This window comes from Stigmatopora argus, chromosome 8, assembly GCF_051989625.1.
Source record: "Stigmatopora argus isolate UIUO_Sarg chromosome 8, RoL_Sarg_1.0, whole genome shotgun sequence".
NCBI classification, from domain to species: Eukaryota; Metazoa; Chordata; class Actinopteri; order Syngnathiformes; family Syngnathidae; genus Stigmatopora; species Stigmatopora argus.
The window spans coordinates 7681201-7702768 of record NC_135394.1 but is presented as its reverse complement, the minus strand read 5'-3'; the positions used below and the strand labels follow the sequence as shown (position 1 = coordinate 7702768).

Here is a 21568-nt window from a genome sequence, read left to right as displayed (position 1 = left end):
GCACTTTGAATTAAACATATTAGTTGAATGACAATCCAAAGTTTTGACAATTGTCTTGTTAAATGTATGTTAACACTGCTTGAGAGTTTGTTTTTCTTTTTACGGGCCAGGAAATAAATTAAACAAATCGGGCGCAAACTGATTTATATTTTTTTTAATTACTTTTCATTTATTCATTTTCAAAACTGCTTATTCTAACAAGGGTCACAAGTGGTGCTGGGGCCTATTTCGGGTAACTATTGGTACCAGGCAGAGGACGTGACCGGACGTTTGGTCGCCGGACATTTGGTCGCTGGACGTTTGACAACATGACAGAGAGTTTACTGTTGAAACCAGCTCTCAAAATTATATTCATGAGAGAGAGTTTTATATCTAAATATCTACTGTTGAAACCAGCTCTCAAAATTATATTCACCCGGGCGACACGGTCTACGCATCAATAAAAGCCAACAATGGCCCTGAGCAGTTTCACTGAGCGGACGTGTGAGTGTATAAGAGTTTGTATGTAGTTGTCCCTTTAGGAAGGGACGTCAGTCAGGGTCTTAACAAGTTCTCCAACAAAACACAATAAAAGTATGGGAAATTTGGAGCTTTTCTTTAGCCTAATAATTAATAGGGCATTAAGTATGACTAAATAATAATTCGCAGTTTGTATTTAGGGAATTTGAGCAATAAGTTTTAAATGGTAATTATCAATAACCTTCCGGGCGACCAAAGTCCGGCGACCAAAAGTCCGGCGACCAAACGGCCGAGTACCGCAGAGGACACCCTAGATTGGTGGCCAGTGTTTTTATTACTTTTCAAATGGAAAACTGTAGTGCATTACTTTTTCAATCTCCGTCATAACATCTTTGTTTGTAGTGCATAATACATCGACCGTTCTTCCATAATTGAGTTTCCTTCCAGTTGTAATGAGTTTTCCAATATTGCTAATAGGCCCTCACTAGGAGAATAAAGTCCCTAGCCTTGATTTTTGGCACAAGATGTGTACGTAGTTGAATTTTTGAAAGACTAAAAATGAAGCTTATCAGAGTTTATTAGAATCTAATGAAAAAGTTTTTCAACACTAAAAATATTAAAACTGATTTTTTTCCATAACTAAAATTATTAGGTTCATTTGGATGGTAAAATGGGTTTTGATTAAGCAAACTAGGACTTTAGTGTTTAAATTTGCCAGCCAAGAAAGAAACACGATGAGTTAGATGAGCATTAGACAATTTTTATAATATAATGTAAACATTGTTATTTATGCTGTTTATCTACTAAAGAAATGGAAACTTATTTTGGCTTTTTGTTGTTGCTGATCTTTTTACTTTGGTGAGGACAAGCTGTGACATTGAGGCCTTTGGGAGAGATGTAAATCATCACGTCTATTGTCAACTCCCATGTGAGTCTTTAACCTTGTTTCAATTCTGTTCGTGAATAGCTTTACACAAAGTCTCAAAAATAAATCTCGTTCCGCATGGTTTGGCATTTTTACTCTGATAAAACAAAGTGTGTATTTCTTACTAAGTCACGGCTTGTTACATTGCAGAAATGAATTTAACAACTAATAAATTTGATGTCTATCCTATTTCTTCACATGGTCAATGCTATCACCGGAATTAGTTAGTGTGTCATCCATTTATGACAAATAAATGCATCCGTTTTACTGGAAAACGTGCACTCTGAAAAGAAGAATTACAACCTCCGATTAACCATCTCCACATCTATTCTCGACTGAGAAACTGACGTAAAAACTGACAAACAAATCATCCAAATTCTTGGCTGTGTTGATGCCTGACAGGACAAGCCAAAATGGGCAAAAATTTTCTAACAGATTAATGTTTGGAAGCTGCATAAATAAAATAACTCTTTTTGTTACTGAGTTTCGCACACGGCCAAATCGACTTCCTTTGTTTGGCACTTTTATGCCTACACATAGTTTGACCAAAAGCTTATTTTGTGTTTTCTAAACATGATTATTACTATATACAACAGGTTTAAGAAGAGCGGTAAGGAGTCAACTTGGGAAAAAAAAGAGAAAAATGATGCTGCATCACACATAATTTCCCCCTGTGCCAAGCCCCCAAACAAAATGGATTTTTCCTTTTGATAAAACACATCGTGGAGATTTAGAGAAAAACAAAATGAAATATTAATGACCTCTCAAAAATTAAAAATGCCCACAGATTGATGACTTGCTTGTTTGTTTAGTGAACACTTGACTGACTGCTAAAGTTAATCAATAATATTTAAAAGACCACATAAGAACACGACGTGCACAAATCACTACACAAAATGAGACCCAATACAAAGGGTGTATCCGATATTCACGTCAACAAAGTAACACACAGTTTGGATTGTGACAATGTGTTGAGAGAGGGTGAAATAGTCGGTCTTTTGGGGGGCTTAACAGCAAAAAAATGTCTTTGTTCCTTGGCATTTTCTAGCCTATTGTGCTTTTTCCTTAGTATACTGGCCGATTCAGCTATGCTGTTTTTTTGTTCTACCTTGTCTTGTGTTTTCTGGCATGCTCCCTTTTTCCAATAAACATTATTTTGAATATGATGTATTGCTTGTGAGTCTGTGTTGGGGTCCACTTATAATGGCTTTCCGTTTAATAATGAAATAGAGCTCAGTTCTCATAAGTGCCACCTTCAAAAAGTTACAATCTATTCAAGATAAGTATCAAGCACTAAAGCCAAAGCTAAGTGTTGTCTTTTTGTTGATGTGGGGGAGGAGCTGTCGAATGAAAAATTAAATGTAATAGGCCATTCTGTTGCCTGTTTTATAACCCAATCTGGAGCGAAAGGCCAAAAGGCACATCATCTTGGCAGGTTCATCCTGATTCGAAACAGGTTGAATGCTCCATTGTGGCAATTTCCTGGACAATTAGAATGAATGGCGTGAGCTGGATGTTTTTAGTCGAAGGATGAGAAAGCATTTTTCTGTAAGGATGATTAAAAACAAGATGGCCTGATGCCATCTCAGCTTGGACAATATCCCCTCTGCTCTTTAAATTCGTCTGGATGTGCCATAACTTTCTGTGCAATGTTTGAAAAGATCGTGAGAAGAATAAAAATGAAATGACAGATGTCTGCTCGGGGAGTTGCGTCTAATTTGCAACTTGCTTGCAAATTGAAATGCTGGTTCTTAGAATTTTAACTACCCCTTTTTTTATTTCATTATCCTTACCATCTGACAGGCTAGATCATAATGAATTAGTTGTCACTCAAGTTTAGTTTTTTTACTCCAATCCACAAGCAACCACAAACTTCACACTTTGTGTATACAGAAAAATAAATATAATTCCATCACAGTGCAGCAAGGATGTACTGACAGTTAAAGTGGCCTCCGGGTAGTTCCTTCACAGGAGAGACATTTAAGTGAAATATGATTGTGTCAATCTTTTTATCGCGCTTATCCGAAGATGAGCTGACAAAAACAGGGGGCCAGTGGAGAGAATCTTAGGATGGCACTGTGTTCTATCAGACAGTGAAGATTTTTTTTTCCCTTGTATATAGACTTACTTGGAATCAAATGTGTTTTCTTTTATCTGCATTTCTTTGAAAATGAGTCTCACCCGCTGTTACATAACCAAGCCCACATGTCAAAATGGTTTGCAACAATAAAGCTTTTTTCCCCCTGCAAAATGTCTCTTGTATGAAATACTTCTTTTCTCTCATAACAGAAAACTGAAACGACGATCAATTCCATCGAGGAAAATGCAATATTTCCCCGAGAACATGTGCATAGTGGCGAAGAATATTGTGAAGGAACAGTGCTTCTAAATTCAATTGTAGAAACCTTATCTGATATTTGTGATGGAAAACAGGAAGTGACATGGCACAGAAAACAGCTGTACAGCTCAGTCTTGCTGAGTCGACACCGATTGAGTATATTAGTTGAGCTCTAAACAAAAAAAATATTTGCAATTTACCTTGGGGAGTAGAAGAGAAGAATATTCAATGCTAACAGTTATGATAATGGTTATTATGATGATTGTGGTTGGTAGGTGGATTATGTATAGTTGAAATTATCATTGATGACTGATTTATCACCCCTTTTTTTGCGAGATGTTTTTGTTCTTTGTCCCCACCTGTCCCCATTCAAACAAAAACAACAAACTATAAAAGCAGATGTGCTTATCACTGAACCACAGTGATATAATATTACTAGTACTTCTATCAATACATCATGGATGCATACCTGTCAACCTCTGCCGATAACTGCGACGACTCGTACGGTGTTTGTAAGGTTTTTGGGGGGTTTGTAAGGGGAATCATAATCATTTATAAGGGCAGTTATCGGCAGAAGTTGACAGGTATGTGGATGTTTTTTTTTATATGAACAACAGGTAAGAATGTTTAAGATTTAAAGTGTGACTAATCTTTTTACTTGAAACTCCTGACGTTCACTCACAATTGGTGTAAATGAGCCAAACATATGTCAAATGTCTAACACTCAGTCCCGGAAGAATTTTGATCTGTCTGAACAGATGGCTCAATAAAGTCGTTAAACAAGTTTACAGCCTTGTCTGTGTGTGTGTTTATAAATCCTGGCCCTTTTCCTTGAATCAGGAAAAAAAAAAAAGAAAGGCTGCATGCCTGGAAGTATCCGATTGACAAGTTGTATCTAATGGCCACACAGAGCGAGAAGTCATGAATCGCAATCAACCGGGTTCAACTGCAGCTTCAGTTACTTTGGCTAATTTTGCTGAACTACCATTTCTATGGTAACCGTCCAGGAGAATTATCTGCTCCAAATAACAGAATCCAGTACGTAATTTACCTTGTTTTTTCTTCCCCAGAAGAACTCTAAATGCATCATTGTTTGCATTAAAGGATTCCTTTTTTGTGTGGAGCTAGGTTACAATCAAATGCGTTTCTATTTAATGCAGTAAAATCAGAATCATCGTTATAATTGCTCACCCATAGCCGTCCTAATTGGAGTGTAAATTGACAGTGTTTGCACTTCATTGGACTTGAACCTTGCATAGCAACACCATTTGTCTTGACGACACTCGCAGTGACCTTGAACATGCTAAACCAAATGATGCCTGCCAAAAATACAACAGCAGCACGAGGCAGTTTTTAAATTGGGATTTAATGGATAAGCGGTCAAAGTAAATCCATAAAGCTCCGTACTTGTGCACTCAACTCGCAAAAAATAAAAATGCTTTACCACATTAAAGTTCACCGCAGTGTTGACGTGAGACCCGGCTTTTCCATTATGAGGCGTTATTGAGTCACAGGATTCCATAAATCATAAACCAATTAGAATAAGATGCGAGCAGGCCACTGTTACAGCAATTTCATCAAATCTCACTGTGTCACTGAAGCCTCACCCCAAAATCAATACCAGGCGGATGTAGACGGTGTATACAAAGGGGAAAATGAATAAATAATCAGCTGTATAATTATACATTTTACACTGCATTTATTTGGTCATTGTAGCATTTTTTTGCTGTAGTTGACAAAAGCGGAGGTTTTTTTTTCTTCTACTGATTCACCCCCCCAATAATGTATTTTCCTGCCTCATTACACAGCCACAGGTCTTGAGCCTTCTTGGTATCAGCGTCTCTATTTAGCTTACAGTGGCTGAATAAAAGGTCTCATGCTGCTGACCCCAGCCTGAACTGAATTCCAATCAGCCAATACTACAACAAATGGACGCTAATTGCTTGAGTCCGCTCATGCCTTCTGGGGCTGATGGGAAAAAAAGGAATGCATGATTTGATTTGCGGATTCTATGGATTGGAGCCTCTCAAATTGCTTGCGTTGTGGCTGTGCTCAAAGACCCTCTCAGAATGTCGAGTGGGACAGAACACGTGCAGAAATACGGTTGTTTTGATTAAATGCAGGGCGTGAAAAGTGGCGAGAACGGTAACTAAACAGCAAGTGAAGATGGCTGGAGAGAAAGCTTGGCAAAGAACCACATGGCAATCTCCCAAAGACTCTCATTATTTTTTTAATTAAAATTAAAGTTTAATCGGTTGCTGAGTTGCTAAATCATAGAAACTCACAGCCATTGTCCAAATAGTGGTGCATTTCACAACGTTTGCTTATATACATTATTTTTTTTGCTAGAAATTTAAGACAGTGACGTGACATTTACAGCCAATATTTATTTTTCTGTGTGAATTTTTGAATCCTGACAATTATTTCCCTGCTGCCATTTTCAATGCATCTTGTACGCTTTTTTTTTTTAAATCCAACATATTCCTTCCAATCCAAGTAAGCTTTATAAAGCAACTAGCTCCTTTCAAATGACCTTTTGTGGTTCCTCCACTTGTGAAAGGTGCCGATGGCTACATTTACATGCAGACAATGACACTTTTAAAATAGAATTATTGCCAGTTACCTGGTGATGCAAGATTAAGCACAATTAAGGTCGTCCTTTGCTGTTTTCTTGAATGTGATTCTATGAATATTTAAGATTTTATAATCTGTCAAACATAATAATCTTAATTTCATGAGGGAAAGCCTTTAAAATGTTCTCTTTCACAATTATTCAAGAAATGGGTTTTACTTCCTGAAAACTACTAACAAAAATATTTTACATTTTCATCATGTTTAATTTTTGGAAATTCATCTGCATGTTGTCCAAATTGGTATTTAAATGAGCCTGTTGCTCATGTGTGTGTGTGTGTGTATTTTAGCTTTAGTTGGCACTAACTACACTTTAGCAGTCAAGCTGTGCAGAATCCTAATCAGGGTGACTGTGTAAGCACTGTAAATGTTGTGGTGATTAGTGCTTTTCCCCCAGACGTTACCTGCTTGCAGGACAGATGGGCCTGCTGCCCTGCCGAGAAGTTCATGCACTTGTTTAAACAAATTAGCCTGGAGGAACTTGAATATTTAACCACTGGCTCCGTAGTCATGTTTATAAAGCCATCGATATGCATGTCCCCGAGTAGAGCAACAGACGGTTACAGTAAGCTACCAAAGAAAAACAGATACTGTATATCCTCCCCTGATTTACCACACACATTTCCATTTAAGTAGCATATGTGCATTTTGAGTTGATTGACTCAAATAGGGTTCATTTTAATTTAAACTTGGGTGGCTTTTAAATTTGAAATTTATCATCAATCATTGAGGACCTGTTGAATAAGCACCCCAAGGATTTCCAAAGATTTGTTCATTTTCCACCATGTGACGTTCTTATAGTTAGAATTTGACTGTCTGTCTCTTAAGGTGAGGGTTTTCACCTCCCTGCTAAATATGTTTGAGTGTCTTTGGTGGGCTCTTGTTCTGTGTACATCAAAAGTCATCTGAGCCGCATCGTCAGAAGAGGATAAATCAGTGCGGTTGCACTGCTTCACTACCAATTGTATCAGAGAGAACGTTATTATAGATCCATTTCGGCACAGTATTGTCTTGTGAGTTGCTTTAAGGTGCAATGCCGTCAAGGGCCTCTGGGCCTCCTCACGGATGAAAATTGGCTCCATGAAGACAAATATCAAAGACCTTGATTTTCAGATTGATTCCAGAAGAAGAGGAAGACACTTGAAATGAATTGCTTTGTCTCGGGGCCAAATACACAGTTTGGACAGCTGCTTGTTCTCGCGCAGCTGATTATTAAACTCACAGTGATGCATGGTCATGTTTTGATTTCAATCTAGCCATATTTATGCAGCTTGCTCTCATTTATGTCACGGGTGAGGTGGAGCAGAAGCCAGTTGACTTCAAGTGAAATGCCAGGTGTAACCTAAGCTAATCATCTGTCAGTTGCAAAACAGACCCACAAAGAGACACACAAAGAGGGAGGTAGGGTAAACAAACATTTCACTCAAGAGTAGCATTACTTTAAAATGATGTTACTCAAGTACAAGTAAAAGTAGTCATAAAAAAAATCACAATTACAAATAAAAGAGTAATCAGTGTAAAGAATATTCAAGTACTCAGTAACTGCTTATGTCATCTAAATTGTTCTTAGATATTAGATTTCATATAGAAATCCAACAGACACTTTTTGCAAGCAAATCTAAAATTTGACATATTGGCATAATATGTCTGTGGCAGCAAGTTTGTCTAATTTTATTGATGATGTGTTGCACTTGCTGACACAGATGTCGTATTGAACTTGCAATATACTTTCTCTCTCGTGACTCCTGAATCCGCATTTTCTCTTTTACAAGTAGATCACTGGCTAAGAGCAGCAATGAAAAATGGCAGAGGATAAATGTAGTATCTTCTTGTGCTCATTGCAGGATAAATATTGTAATTACACAGATTTAAAGCCAAGTTCATCACTTGATTAAGGAATTGGTCAGCCTCAAAGCTACATTTAGATGGTGTGTGTGTGTGTGTGTGTGTGTGTGTGTGTGTGTGTGTGTGTGTGTTATTTTAGCCAATTACACTACTTAATCTCCTAATTGGCACCACTTATGACTTAGCCCTTTGAAAAAGAGTTTGGGAGATAATGGAACCCCAGTCATTATCTATGATAAAATATTCCCAACTTATTATGATGCTGAAGTCATGGAGCCATTTTAATCAATAGAGGTTTCATTAGATCAGAATATTTTTCATGGATACATACTTCCAAAGGACTGAAATGTTGTTTGAAGGCATTTTATAGGTGTAATAATCCCTTATATAACAATGTGATAATAAAAAAAGACAAAGGAATGATGCCAGGCTTTATATACAACATAACACACAGAAGACATTGTGGGATGCTAAGATTGTCAAATGACTTTCTAAATTCCCGGGTGCTATCCTTGGTCCTGAAAAAAAGTAATACTAATGTATATTGACATGCCTGAACAAGTGCACATGGGGTGTAAATTGCTGCGAAGAATCGTGGGTAAATTTAGCACACAGTTGTGACGTGAACACTTGGGATTGTACTGGTTAATTAGACTTCTTATACTAAATTTATGTGCACTTGTATTTAGGATGTTAAAAAAACACAGTTTATGTCCAGAGTTTCTTCCCTGTATGAGAAAAGGCTGGCTATTTCGGTCCTGTTTATGGACTGTTTGCCCAAGCTCAGTAATTGATTCGCTTTATTTACTGTAAATCCCCAATAGCACACCTCCAGTAAAGCATTGTAGCAGTGTAACATCAAAGACTATTGCTAGATAATGTTGCTGTAGACTGCAAACATTTGAGATCACTAACAGCTACAAATCCAGCAGCCAAGGTCTTGGCGTAGACTTGAACTTGGAGTGCCATCTACAGTTTATTGATAAATCTATGACCTTTTTATAAATATTTAACCACAATTTAAGGGGCTTCTGTTCAAACAAGACATGGAAAAAATGAAAATTCAGTTATTTTAGTAGATTTATTGCAATGGTGTATTTACAGGTCTCAAGAAAAAAAAATCAGCCAGGAAGGCACAGCTAATCCAAAATGCTATCCTTATAAATACAAGGAAACTGTGCCTCAGCCATGAAATTGGGCTTCCTGTGAGTTAATGGATAGACTATACATATAATCCTGCTGCTGGTCAAGAATTTACGTGATTGCTTTGGACCAAAATACGACATGCTTGGTTTATTTGACTCCTACAAAGCATCTATAGCCCAAAGGTCGTCTGGAACCGGAATGACGAACATTCCAAGAACAAGAATTAAGCAGGGTGAGGCAGCATTGAATTAGTTTTATTGTTCCTCACCAGTGGAACAAGTTATCTGATTAATCAGGACTAAAAATACAATTGTTTACTTCAGAATATTTATACCTGCCACCAACGGTGTGAAGTTATGACTTTTGCTTTTCATCTGTCATTGGTTTTATTCGTATTTATTGTCTTATTAGTTTTTAACTGTCCAGATGATTTAATGTGACTATGTATCATTTTGTTTGTTTCTATTTCTCAATTAATGAAGATAAATGAAGCTGTCCCAGAAGGAGCAATGACATGAGATGATTTCCACAGATGAGTGCCTATGTTGGGGATCATGAACACAACCCATAGTTATTTCTTCTATAACAATTCATTAAGCTTACATAAAGATTTTTTTGAAGATTGTCTTTCAGTTCTCATCGTGTCTTTATACTTCTGTTGGTTTCTTTGAGATAATCATTCATCGTCTGTTTCTTTGAAATGGCAGTTTAGTTTAACTTAATCATCAAGGCTTTCAAAATGGTTTTATTGGCTATTTCCAACGTTTGTGCAATGTTTCTATAAATGTGCTGTTCACAGACAAAAGAAAAATCGGAGCATTACGGATGTTTGTAAAGGCTGTTCAATAAAAATGTTGACTCATACTGTAGTGCATTTCATTAGATTGTGCTGGCAGTTATAGTTTTCTGATCGTGTTTATGTTTGCTTAAATCAAAATACAATTTATAAGCACTTTGCAACATATTGGTGAATATAGTGTATATATATAAATTACAAATTCCTCATTGACGTTGGTCACCCGAATTACTTATGCAGGGAAATTGATGTTTTTCCACAATCAATACAGAGTTCATTATGTTCTATTTCTTTTCCAGGCTTGTGTTGGAAAGCTTTCACTTCTGGAGTTATGGCTCTTGCACATGCATAATTATGAAAGCCATTGGAGTCAAGCAGGTCAGACAGATATACTGTACAAACAGGTATGCATATTCCGAGCATGCATAATTTGGTCTTGGGCACAAAAGGCCTATGACATGCAATGGCAACATAATTTTGACATTAGAAATAATAAAAATGCCCCCTTCATATTACTGCTGATTTTTTTTTCCGTGGGAGCAAATGGCATGTTGTTATCTGGGAATATAGTGTGTCTTGAGTAGCTGTGGATCGAGATGGGTACACAAATGACGATAAAGCAGGTAATATGAATTCCTTGTGTACCAACTGTCATTTTACATGGACAATAAAATCCATATTGCATACACATCATACTGTTGCCCCTCGATTTCCCCCCAAAAGACAAATAGTGCCATCTGAACGAGAGGCAATGAGTTAGGAAACCTCTGATATTCACCAAGACAACCAATAGAGTGGAGAGTTTTACAGCAGTTACCATGGAGACCGACTCACTGGATGGTTAAAAAGGGTTCATTTATAATTTCATAAAATATTGGCCTATATAAATCTTCAGGTTCAGGTTTTTTTTATCTACAATGTCATCTTATGCTCTCAGTAAATTAAACCATAAAGGTAAGAATTTCCACAGAGAATGTTAGTGCTGACACACCACACTAATTATGCAAATTTGTACCCCAAATGGACAGTTTCCATGTGTCTTGAATTTGTGGCAGGATTTTTTTCTAAATTAATTGCAACACTTATCATACACTTTAAACATCCCCGTCGTTTTTAGAGCAGTTGGCCAGTAAGCTTGCCTCAACAAACTCACCAAAATTGTCATCGAACCAGAGTGGACGGTACAAATGTCATCTCTTACCTTATATTTGATGGTGAGCACATGAATCTACTTTATTCATCAGTGATGAATCTGGAAAGTCCATTATATAGTAGAGCATTTCAAACTTACTTGATGGCATCATTAGTGTATTATATGAATATAGTGAGAGTGCATTGTATTTAATGCTTATTTTGCACTGCAACGTATATTATACAACCATTTATCCATTTACCAAACTGCTCATTCTCACTGTTGCGCTGGTTACAATCACTGTTCACCTTTTAGACAGGCAATAATTGACACTCCTTTTCACACTTGTGGTCAAAGAATCAATGTTCAGAAAGCTACAGGGAGAACATGTAACTGCCGCAAAATTGCTAATTACAAGTCACTAAAGGGGTCAATGTGGCAGGGAAATATCAATACAATCAGTCACAATAAATTCATATTGCTAAAATACTAGATGTTCATCACTGCAATTCATTTACTGTATGTAATAAAAGAATAATTTGTGTATACAGACGGTTAAGTTAGGGTAAGTGAATCAACATGTATACATTTTTAATGACCGTCTCGAAATTATGTAACTCAAAGATAAGGGGCAACTGAAGACTTATTTGTAATAAGTTGATGTGTGTTTGCGGTAAAGTAGCTCATATTAGGGCCACAGCAGCTGATCATCAGTCTCTTTAACCGTTAATTACAATAACGGTAGATCAGTAAGGGGACCATCTGTTGCAGTGTCGGTGCTAATGTGCATCTTCATAGTTATGTGAGCAAATGTTACTGTGAAGTACTATTTTTTAATGCATGACTCATTAGCATAGCTAATTTAGGTTGTGAACATTCTCTAATTTATCAGCTTCTTTGTAGTCGAGCCCCCTAAAAGCATTGAATTTTTCATATATTTTAGATTTCTCTTTTTCTCTCTCTATGTGGGGCTTTCGAGTAAAAATAAGACAGCAATCTCATAATATTGTATGCATTATGTATTAAGACAAAAAAAATCCCAATTTGTACCATTTATTCCTTGTTCATATAACATATCAAATCAAAAATAAATCATGTCATTCTTGCACCTACAAAGTTTCAAAATGTATGTACATATAGATTTGGTTATGGACATGTTTTATAAATTTAAAAAAAAAAGACTTTGCAATGAAGTGCTTAACAATAGAGACGGAGATGTGTGCTACTCTTGTTGTAATGATAGCATTAGACGTGTTGTCAGTGTTACATTCAGAGCGGAATAAGAAAAAGTAATTAAAGAAATGCAATTCAATGATACATCATACCTGTCAACCTCTGCCGATAACTGCCCTTATAAATGATTATGATTCCCCTTACAACCCCCCAAAAAAACTTACAAACACCGTACGAGTACGGTGTTTGTAAGTTTTTTTGGGGGTTTGTAAGGGGAATCATAATCATTTATAAGGGCAGTTATCGGCAGAGGTTGACAGGTATGATACATGTACGTACGTCTGCAGATGCAGAATAATGTGTTCAACACACTATTGAATCTTTCTGGCGTAAGATTGTATCATTCAGCCCTTTTGAAGCATTCCACAACACACACAAAACCAAGTAAACTCGGATAAATAATATCTTTTTTATAACACATTGTTACGACCTGAACGGGTGTAATTGTACATTATGCTTTGTGTTCTAACGTGTTGCTATTATATTTAAATGGGTGTAATTGTATATTATGTTTTTTTTGTTCTAGCGTGTTGATAATAATATATCAGTAACATTGGATTTAAGAAGCAACAACGAATCGCTATTGTGATTATTTCTCCGTGTTCCCAGCGTGATTACAGGGTATAACATATGCCTAGTTAAATGAGCATCTTAGCACCCAACTTTAAGAGCTCTTCCACAGCCAAGCAGAATCTTCAGTTCTTCGTTGGATTCTATAAAACATAATACAGGAGGATTAAAGTCAAGACTCATTAATAAAACACATCTAGAAAGCAACAGGCAGACATTTTAATAAGCTGATGGTAATAGGATGATGTTCCAGGATGAATTTGTCACAAACACACACAAAAGAGTTTGAACCGTTATATTGCTTCTTTCTGGCTTTTCTTGATGAGCTAAGGAGGGGGGCACTGTGTTTTTTGGAATCAAATGTAGATTAATAGTCAGCCACCACAGTGTCAGCCACTCACTGAAACAGCAGACACTCCACAGTTAGATTATGTATGGCATCCGCCACAAATTGAAAGCTCCAAGTCATAAACCAACAGCAGAGTCTGTGACTCAGAACAAAACAAGAGTATGCTCGACTTCTTTTATCGGAGCTGCTGTCTGATTAAATTTATCACAGGTGTTTTCTCAGAAAAGACAGACGTGGCAATTGAATTGACATTTCCAAGATATGGGGCAGGGAGGAATCAGCAGATATTCAGAGTCCTGGGGAAAGCAGCAGAGTGACATAGAAGTCTTATAGATTAGAACGTCAGAAGGGAAATATTGGGAAAACGGGCTTTACTTCCTGGCAGGGTGGCAGCGAGTGGGAAATGGTGATAAAAGAGTCAATGTCAGCTCACTTGAAGACAATTAATGCACTTTGAGGAAGCTGAAATGTACTTTAAAATTTCAAAAGCCATCCAAGAAATTGTGTCCTTCGGAGAAAATGTTGCACAAGCATATCCGAATGGTTTGATGTGAAGTTGGTTATTCAGAGTACAGATGAAATTCAAAATTGGAAGGCACCAAAGGTGGTGCCACTTCAAAAATGGCCAACATATTCTGGGAGAAGTTATGACACCTTATTTTAGTGATAAACTTTTTCTGTACTTTGATGGGTTTTTGGACAGCAATTACTCATAAATTGCAGTAAATGTTAGTTTCTTCTATTTGAAGCGAGACCATATAGTATTTAACTGTAGCAATATTCCAATTGCAAGGAACTTGGCTATTAATATTGAGAGTTGTTAACTTTATTTACATTTGAATGATTGACAACACCTGTCAATATTTTGTCATTCATCAGTGTTTTTGTGCCTGGAACATTTTCCCCCTTAATGAACTATTTTCAACAAGAGATTGGGGGGAGACTGGACTCAAACCAATTTTGTTGGGCTTTTGAGGTTTCGCCGTACTTCCCCACTCCCCTCCAAAAAACGGGGAGGGATCGGATGAAAATGCAATGGTTGCATTGCAGTTAACTTGGGGGGTGGGGGGAATCAAAGCAAGCACAGAACCTGAGAAGAGGTTTCTGGGAAGACTCTTGTGGAGGAGCCATCGGCTGGCCTTGGAAAGACTTTGTTGTCTTTCTGCAGCAAAAATTAAGATGAAAGCTGAAATACACAAAACTGCAAATCCAAGAGTGGTATGCACACAGAGTAGTCTGGTTAATAATGGACGGTAATATTATGGGCTGCATTGATAGACTACAGCCCCCAACACAATCACGTTTAAAGGATCTTTTTAATCTAATTTATTCTCACCATGTTTGCAGATTGCTTACAAGCTTGAATAAAAATATATGGATCCATAACCCAATCATTACTGTGTACTTCAATACACAGTAATCCTGATGATTTGTGGGAATAAAAATAATAAAATAATATACAACTTGCAGCCATTAATAGCAAATGAATATAAAGAACCTTATTTCCTATGGGTTGTATACTATATATTTATTTGGCGTGTATAACTATGCTGTACAATTGTCCTGTCCACTCTCTACTATATGATGAAAATTCAAGACGTCTTGGCATATTCATTTTTTAATTGAACCATAAAAATTATCCCAAACACTTGATTTGCCAAATGTGACATAACTATAAAAAATTTACCATAAGCAATTTTTATCATCTTTTCTAGAGTGCTGTACCAGCTGTCAGAAGAGAAATTGTAGTAAAACAGCAAATCAAAGTAAGGGTTGGTAAGGTAAGGTAAACCTAGAGATTGGTCTTTTAAGAATGTGCAATTTAGACTTACAACAGCAGCAGCAAGTGCTTGATCCAGATCTGCAATGATATCCGCCTCATCCTCCAGCCCCACAGAAAGACGAATCAGAGTGTCACTAATACCCAGGATGTTCCTTTCCTCCTCAGGCACAGAAGAATGTGTCATAATTGCCCTGCATTGAAAAAAAAGATAACAGTCACTTGAGCATATAGTATTTACAATAGAACTTTTCAGGATCGGTAGACATAAAACCGTGGTGAATTACATGTTCAGTCAGTACATACATCAAGTACAACAATTACATGTCAATAATTGTTTTGAATGAACAAAATAGGTATCTGACAACACCCTGAAACTGACTTTAATTAATCTCTGCTTCCCTCTCGTGGCGATTTGCCTGTCGTTACAACCGTGTATGTTTTAGTGGCCTGAGCTTTGAACAGATATTTGCCAAAAAATAATGTGCTTAATACTTACGGATGCTCAGCTAAACTTTCATAACCACCGAGACTTTCGGCCACAGCAAACAACTGCATTTAAAAAGACCACACAAGACAAACATGTACAAATCAGTATTTTAAAATTAACATTATCCTTGAAATATCATAGCAGACAAATGTGTGTGTTGTCTGAAACTCTGGGATGCCAAGGGGAAAAGAATATTACAACTTACTTTGAGATTTTTGAGAAAGGTGTTGGCATGCTCAAGTTTCCCTTTAATGTAAAAGGTGATCATTCCAGGACATCCAGTGCATTGTTTTTTCACAACCTCATACTGTGGGTGAGAGGGTAGACCTGGGGCAAAAGATGAAGGGCAGTCAATTAAGTGGATAGTAGGTTCATTTTCCACACATGTATGTATGGCCATTTTTTTCATTTTTTTTTTGCATCTGCAGGAATCATCATCTTTCATTTCTCTCAATTTGACCAGGAAAATGCGAACGAACCTTGAATGAATCTTACTAAAATCATTAAGAAATTTGCATTGCATAGGGCATTGCTGTTTTTACTCGACCTGGGTAGATAACACGCTCCACTCTAGGATCTGCCTCTAAAAACTTGGCCGCTGCCAAAGCGTTCTTAAAGTGGCAATCCATGCGCAGATGCAATGTCTTCAGTCCACGGTTGACCAGGTAGCAGTCAAAAGGTGATGGTACGCAACCGAGAGCTGAAATGAAAAGACAAGCAGGGACAAACTTTTACAACCCTATTCACAAAGCCTGTTATGTGTTGCACAATATTTTTTCCTCATCGTTAAACTGCCTTTGTTATTGATGTCTGACAGATGTTTCCGATGGTGTTCTCACCACACAGCTACACTCAAAACGGCTACAGCGCATCAAATACAAAAGTAAATGAATACCATGTTTTGATTTTATAAGCACTATCCTGGCTTTACTTTTGGAACATTTGAACATTGACTTTTGCTGTGGAAAAAAAAATAGGACAGCTTTTCACAAATGTTTCACTAGATCATGTTATGCGTGTTGATGTTTGCTAGATTTTTCGGAATCGTCAACTTCAAAGAAAAGTCATAAAATGCCCACACGAAATGTTCGCTCTCTGAGTAAACACAGTTTTAGGTATTCGGGACGTCACTATTGAAAATGTTATTGTCACTCACCATTCTGTAGAAACTTAAGTCGGTCATACAGATTTTCTTTGTTGACTGACATCAGCCCCATGACGACATCACTGTGACCTGCCAATTATAATAAATAAATGAATTTAAAAAAAAAAACCGGTGGATTGGTTTAAATAATATTCAAGAGCTTCAGCAAATATGTGAGTTGTTGCCAAGATGGTGCCGTTCACGCGGGAGCCAGTGGCAGTAGCTCTGTACACTCTTATGTTTTTCATGTTTTACAGCCCTTCTATCTTTTTTAAATTACATTTTAATATTTCTTAATACATTCCTTTTTACTTTACTTTGTACTTTATACTTTTTACTTTAATGTTTTTACAACTTTCCTTGTTCTGTTAGCCTGGCTCCTTTTGGCTACTTCTTTTTTGGAACCATTCAGCCATGCCTACGCTGTCACACACATGGGACTAGCTGTTACAATACGCAGCAGAAGGAGCAACACCTCGGTGCCGCCGGGGTTTCGGAGCTGGACAAAAGTGCCGAGAAAAGAGGCAACGCTTCTGACCAACATCTCCATCGTGGGATAAGATGGAAGAGCTGTCGGCGCTCACCAGCAACGGAGTCGAGGAGTTCTGCCCTGCTGCTGTTTTCTTCAGCTCCAGACTACTGAGGAACTGTGCGGATAAGCTTAGAAGAGTGACTGCATATTCTCTACCTCGGTCACAGTCTGCAGAAGTTCCCTATCCTGTGGAAGACTTCCTGTGTGTGGTTCCTGTTTTTGTCCAACTTTACGTCTTTTTGAGTATCCGTTTTTGCTACCGAAACCAAGATGACACCGTTCAAGTGGCAGCCGGTGGCGGTAGCTCCGCCCACTCTTGCTCGTTTTGTGTTTTTGCTGCTTTTCTGTCTTAATGATTTGATTTGGTGATTCTTAATGATCCCATTACTTTGATTTACTTTGTACTTTGTGCTTTTGCTTTGTTGTTCTGCGGCCTTTGACTGTACTGTCTAACTTATAACTCTGCCTTTTCTTGCTACTGTCACAATGAAATTTCCCAAATATGGGATGAATAAAGTTATCCAATCCAATCCAATAATGGAAGCATGAAGGGTGAATGACATTTTTGCTGTTATATAATACTTAGGACATTTTAAATCCCCTGCACGGTCAAAGGTTTACAACAGTAGTGTTTCTATAAAACTGTTGGTCTTGAAGTTTACAATTTAACAATTATCAAATCAAATTCACTTCATTTCTAAGTTAGGACCTTCATTTGGATGGCAGACAGCAGCACCAAACCTTCCATTCATTTCAAAAATGACAAATGCCTCTTGTTTGAGTAAATAGTAAGTACTAGTAGACAAACCTCACCTACCATTCATATATTTGGTGGCTGAGTACATGCAAATATCAGCTCCCAATGCCAAAGGACGCTGATGACACAAAGTAACAAATAAATCATCTACTCTTTTTCAAATTGACTCCAAACATGAATTGGGTCAACTGCATGTGTGTGTCATACCTGAAAGTAGGCAGACATGAATGTATTGTCCACCACGACCACAATGTCCTTATTGTGATCGTGCACCAAGTCGGAACAGGCCCTAATGTCGACAACCTTCATGGTAGGGTTAGTGGGTGTCTCGATCCAAATCATCTGCACAGGCAGTAATGACAACATGATTATGTGGTTGATGCATGCTGCAAAACCAATTCATAATTATTAATATGATGTTGCGAATAGCCAAAGGGTAACCGATGACAAAACAGCAAATATTTTCTTTGTGACTTTGAGTCAGGTAACATTGTTGTGTTGAACAAAAAGACAGCTAGTTAAATAATGTAGTTGTGTAAACAAACTAAAACTTGTAAAGATAGCTGGATGTGAGAAGTGCTGAAATAGTACTTACTTTAGTCTTGGGCGTTAGAGCTGCCTTGACTAACTCTAGTTTGGTACAATCGACCCGGGTGATCTTTAGCCCAAATTCAGCCGCCACTTTTTTGAAGTAGCGGTTTGTACCTTGCAAATTCATAAAAGGTAAGCAACCTCACAAAAATGAAGAGTATTCTGTGAGCGAGTTTTCACCTCCATACACATCATCCATGCAGACAATTTCATCATCGGATTTAAACAGGTGCGTGATGGTCAATGTGGCAGCCAGCCCCGAAGCCACAGCAAGGCCTGAAACAAAATAAAATAATGCAGATCAGATCTTAAAAAGCTACTTGAATACAGTCCACACGTTGCACAAATTGTAACACTTACTGTACTTTGCACCATCCAGCGCTGCTACAGCCTTCTCAAGGCATTCTCTTGTGGGGTTCCCGCTGCGGCTGTATTCATAGCCCTGCATAAAAATAAATAGATACATAAATCATTTAAAATCCTGTATTAAAGCAGCTTCAAATAAAGCATGCATTTGAACTCAGTTTTTCAGCGGATAAGGTTGTTTCTTCCGTACCAGTCTGCTCGATGGTCCTTAAATGATCAATCCCTTTAAATTCACTATTAACACCACTGGTATTACATCAATTGCTGTATTAGATCATGGCATTGGATTTTCTCTTAAGTAGAACCATGATGCACCCTTACCACTAATCAAAAACACGCTACATTTTTCATGGCACAAAAACATCTTTGTTGAAAATGAAAAACAAAAACATTCCAATGTTTGCATGAGGCAAAAGTTTTTTTCTTTTGTTTAATAATGATTTCCCCATCAAATAACTGCATGTCTGGGAGCACTTTAAACTGCCCGAAGGAGCGACAGGGAGCGTAGACGGCTGTTTGTCTATTTGTGCTCTGCAATGGCTGCCCACAGTCAGAAGGTATAGAATCTAGCACCCCCTGCGAGAAGATGAGTGGTACAGATAATGAATTGATGTTTTTTGGTCCATTGATCTTCATAGAAATGTAGATATTTCGACACTGTAATTTTCATTCATTCATTCATTTTCTGAACCACTTTATCCTCACTAGGGTGTCCAATCAGTCTACCGTACAGGCTGTTGGAATGTGGAAGGAAACTGAAATACCCAGAGAAAATGCACGCACGCCTGGGAAGAACATGCAAACTCCACACAGGTGGACCGACCTTGATTCGAACCCACGACCCCAGAGCTGTGAGGCCAATGCGCTACCCATTTAACCACCGACAGTTGGGTAACTGATTTTTTTAAAAAAAAGTCCCTAAAGTGAAAACAGATGAAGACCATTATAAATGTGGATGTAAGTCTGAGCAGTTAATGTTTGCTGGAAAGGGAGCATGGACTGCCTTGATGCAAAGTGTAAACATTCCTGTGAACGTACCATATGTGCAAAAGCAGAGCAAGTTTAGTTGTATTCATGCAAAAAGACCCAACAGCCAAAAGAGTTTAGCCATGATCTCACAAGCTGTATAATAGGCATTCTGACTATGTCTATAGGATGTGTGCCCCTTGTAAACAGGGGCACGCTTGTGGGGTCAAGCATACCAGAATCAACAAAACAATGTCAAAGGTCAGTAAACCAGCACAAGTGAGATCCAATTCGGAACTTCAAAGTTTCTCCAGTCGAAAACCTTTCCATCAACTCATTGGTGGCCAAAATGACACACAAAGTAAGGGATTTGGGAGAGAATATAGCTGTCTCCGAAAAAAAAAAGAAAATCAGACTCAAAACAAAACATTTAGACATTGCATTAGTCTGTATGTTACGCAGGTGAGAAAGAACCCAGGATTTAGTCTTCTGTTATTGATTTCGTTATTTCCCACAAGATAAGATGGTCTACCTAGAAAAATAGGAACATTATAATATGGTATTTACTACGATTAGTAGTAACCTCGTGGTAATTCACAAAGGATGGGTAAGGTAGTGCTCACAGCGTGCTTTCCAGGCTGGCTCTGTTTGAACGTGGTCGAAAGTGATATCAGCGGCACCACGGCCATGGATTTCCATTGCTCCGGTTCCTGACCGACGTGGATAGCGTCGGTGGCGAACGACTTGAATGGCGTGGCGAAGCCGGCAAACATGTCACTCCGATCCCCTTGAACGTCCTTCTCCATTGATCCGCGTTGCACTACTAAAGACCAGAATTCCGTCAACTGGAAATGACAGCACAATCGCAGGAAGAAAATCCCTTTTATGTCCACAGATTCGACCGTTAATATCAGCCAATCAGCGTCTATTATTTTCGAACCTGAAGCGTCGATTGGTGTAAAGCACCCGACCTCCCACACTGTTGCGCACAGAACCGGAACTGATCGCTGATGTAACTTCTCCGTCTTTTGAATCAGATTCATCAGCGATCAGTTTCGATATGATTCAATCATACATTTTAAGTTTTACGGATATAGTATATGCGATTTATGAGTATAGTGTGTTTATTTTTTAAATTATTTAAATGACTTAAACAATCTCTTTAAAAATGTAATGTTTGGCTTTGCACTTTCATCATTACCCAGTAGAGAGCATAAGTTCTTCGTCAACAGAGCGTGTATACGTTGAATAAACGATATTATATATTAACTATATAATATTATTACATATATTTCTCAAATTTCAACAGATTTTTAAACAACTTCATTTTGTCATAATGGTCTGAGAAACTGAGTAACTGGATACTAGACTTGACTTTAGTCCACACATGAAAAATGTATAAACAAAAAAATAGAATTAATACATTTTACATGTAAAACATTGCATGCAATCAAACTAAATACACTTTCAATACATTATTAGTCAGTCGAATAGTGTTTTATTTGGCACTTTGTTTTG

At 37.6% G+C, this 21568-nt stretch overlaps 1 protein-coding gene across 4 annotated transcripts; it reads right to left on the bottom strand.

Moving 5' to 3' along the window:
* Nucleotides 1-12275: 12275 nt before the first annotated feature.
* LOC144078424 (cystathionine gamma-lyase-like) lies at nucleotides 12276-21010 on the bottom strand. 4 transcript variants are annotated; one of them, XR_013301201.1, is made up of 14 exons: nucleotides 20674-21010; nucleotides 19079-19160; nucleotides 18899-18994; nucleotides 18723-18832; nucleotides 18335-18469; nucleotides 18188-18245; nucleotides 16851-16928; nucleotides 16242-16394; nucleotides 15900-16021; nucleotides 15704-15756; nucleotides 15257-15398; nucleotides 14515-14586; nucleotides 12785-13218; nucleotides 12276-12605 (listed from the first exon to the last, which is right to left on the bottom strand). XR_013301201.1 is itself a non-coding variant. In XM_077606475.1 (13 exons), exons 1-13 carry the CDS (start codon nucleotides 20854-20856, stop codon nucleotides 13201-13203), a joined length of 1302 nt encoding a protein of 433 aa, XP_077462601.1. In that variant the 5' UTR covers nucleotides 20857-21010; the 3' UTR covers nucleotides 12713-13200. The 4 variants fall into 4 exon arrangements, 2 of the variants coding, with proteins under 2 accessions (XP_077462601.1, XP_077462602.1); XR_013301202.1 differs by lacking the exon at nucleotides 12276-12605 and having other exon boundaries at nucleotides 12713-13218; nucleotides 14515-14610; nucleotides 20674-21008; XM_077606475.1 differs by lacking the exon at nucleotides 12276-12605 and having other exon boundaries at nucleotides 12713-13218.
* Between the last annotated feature and the right edge of the window lie 558 nt (nucleotides 21011-21568).

Bases quoted from the DNA above. Each gene is read 5' to 3' on its own strand.
- LOC144078424 (XM_077606475.1), bottom strand. From the start codon at position 20,856: ATGGAGAAGGACGTTCAAGGGGATCGGAGTGACATGTTTGCCGGCTTC. The intron at 15,757-15,899 runs GTAAGTTGTAAT...TTTTAAATGCAG, and splicing joins CCTTTCTCAAAAATCTCAAA to TTGTTTGCTGTGGCCGAAAG. The intron at 14,587-15,256 runs GTAAGTCTAAAT...TTTTTGCTGCAG, and splicing joins AAGCACTTGCTGCTGCTGTT to AAAGACAACAAAGTCTTTCC.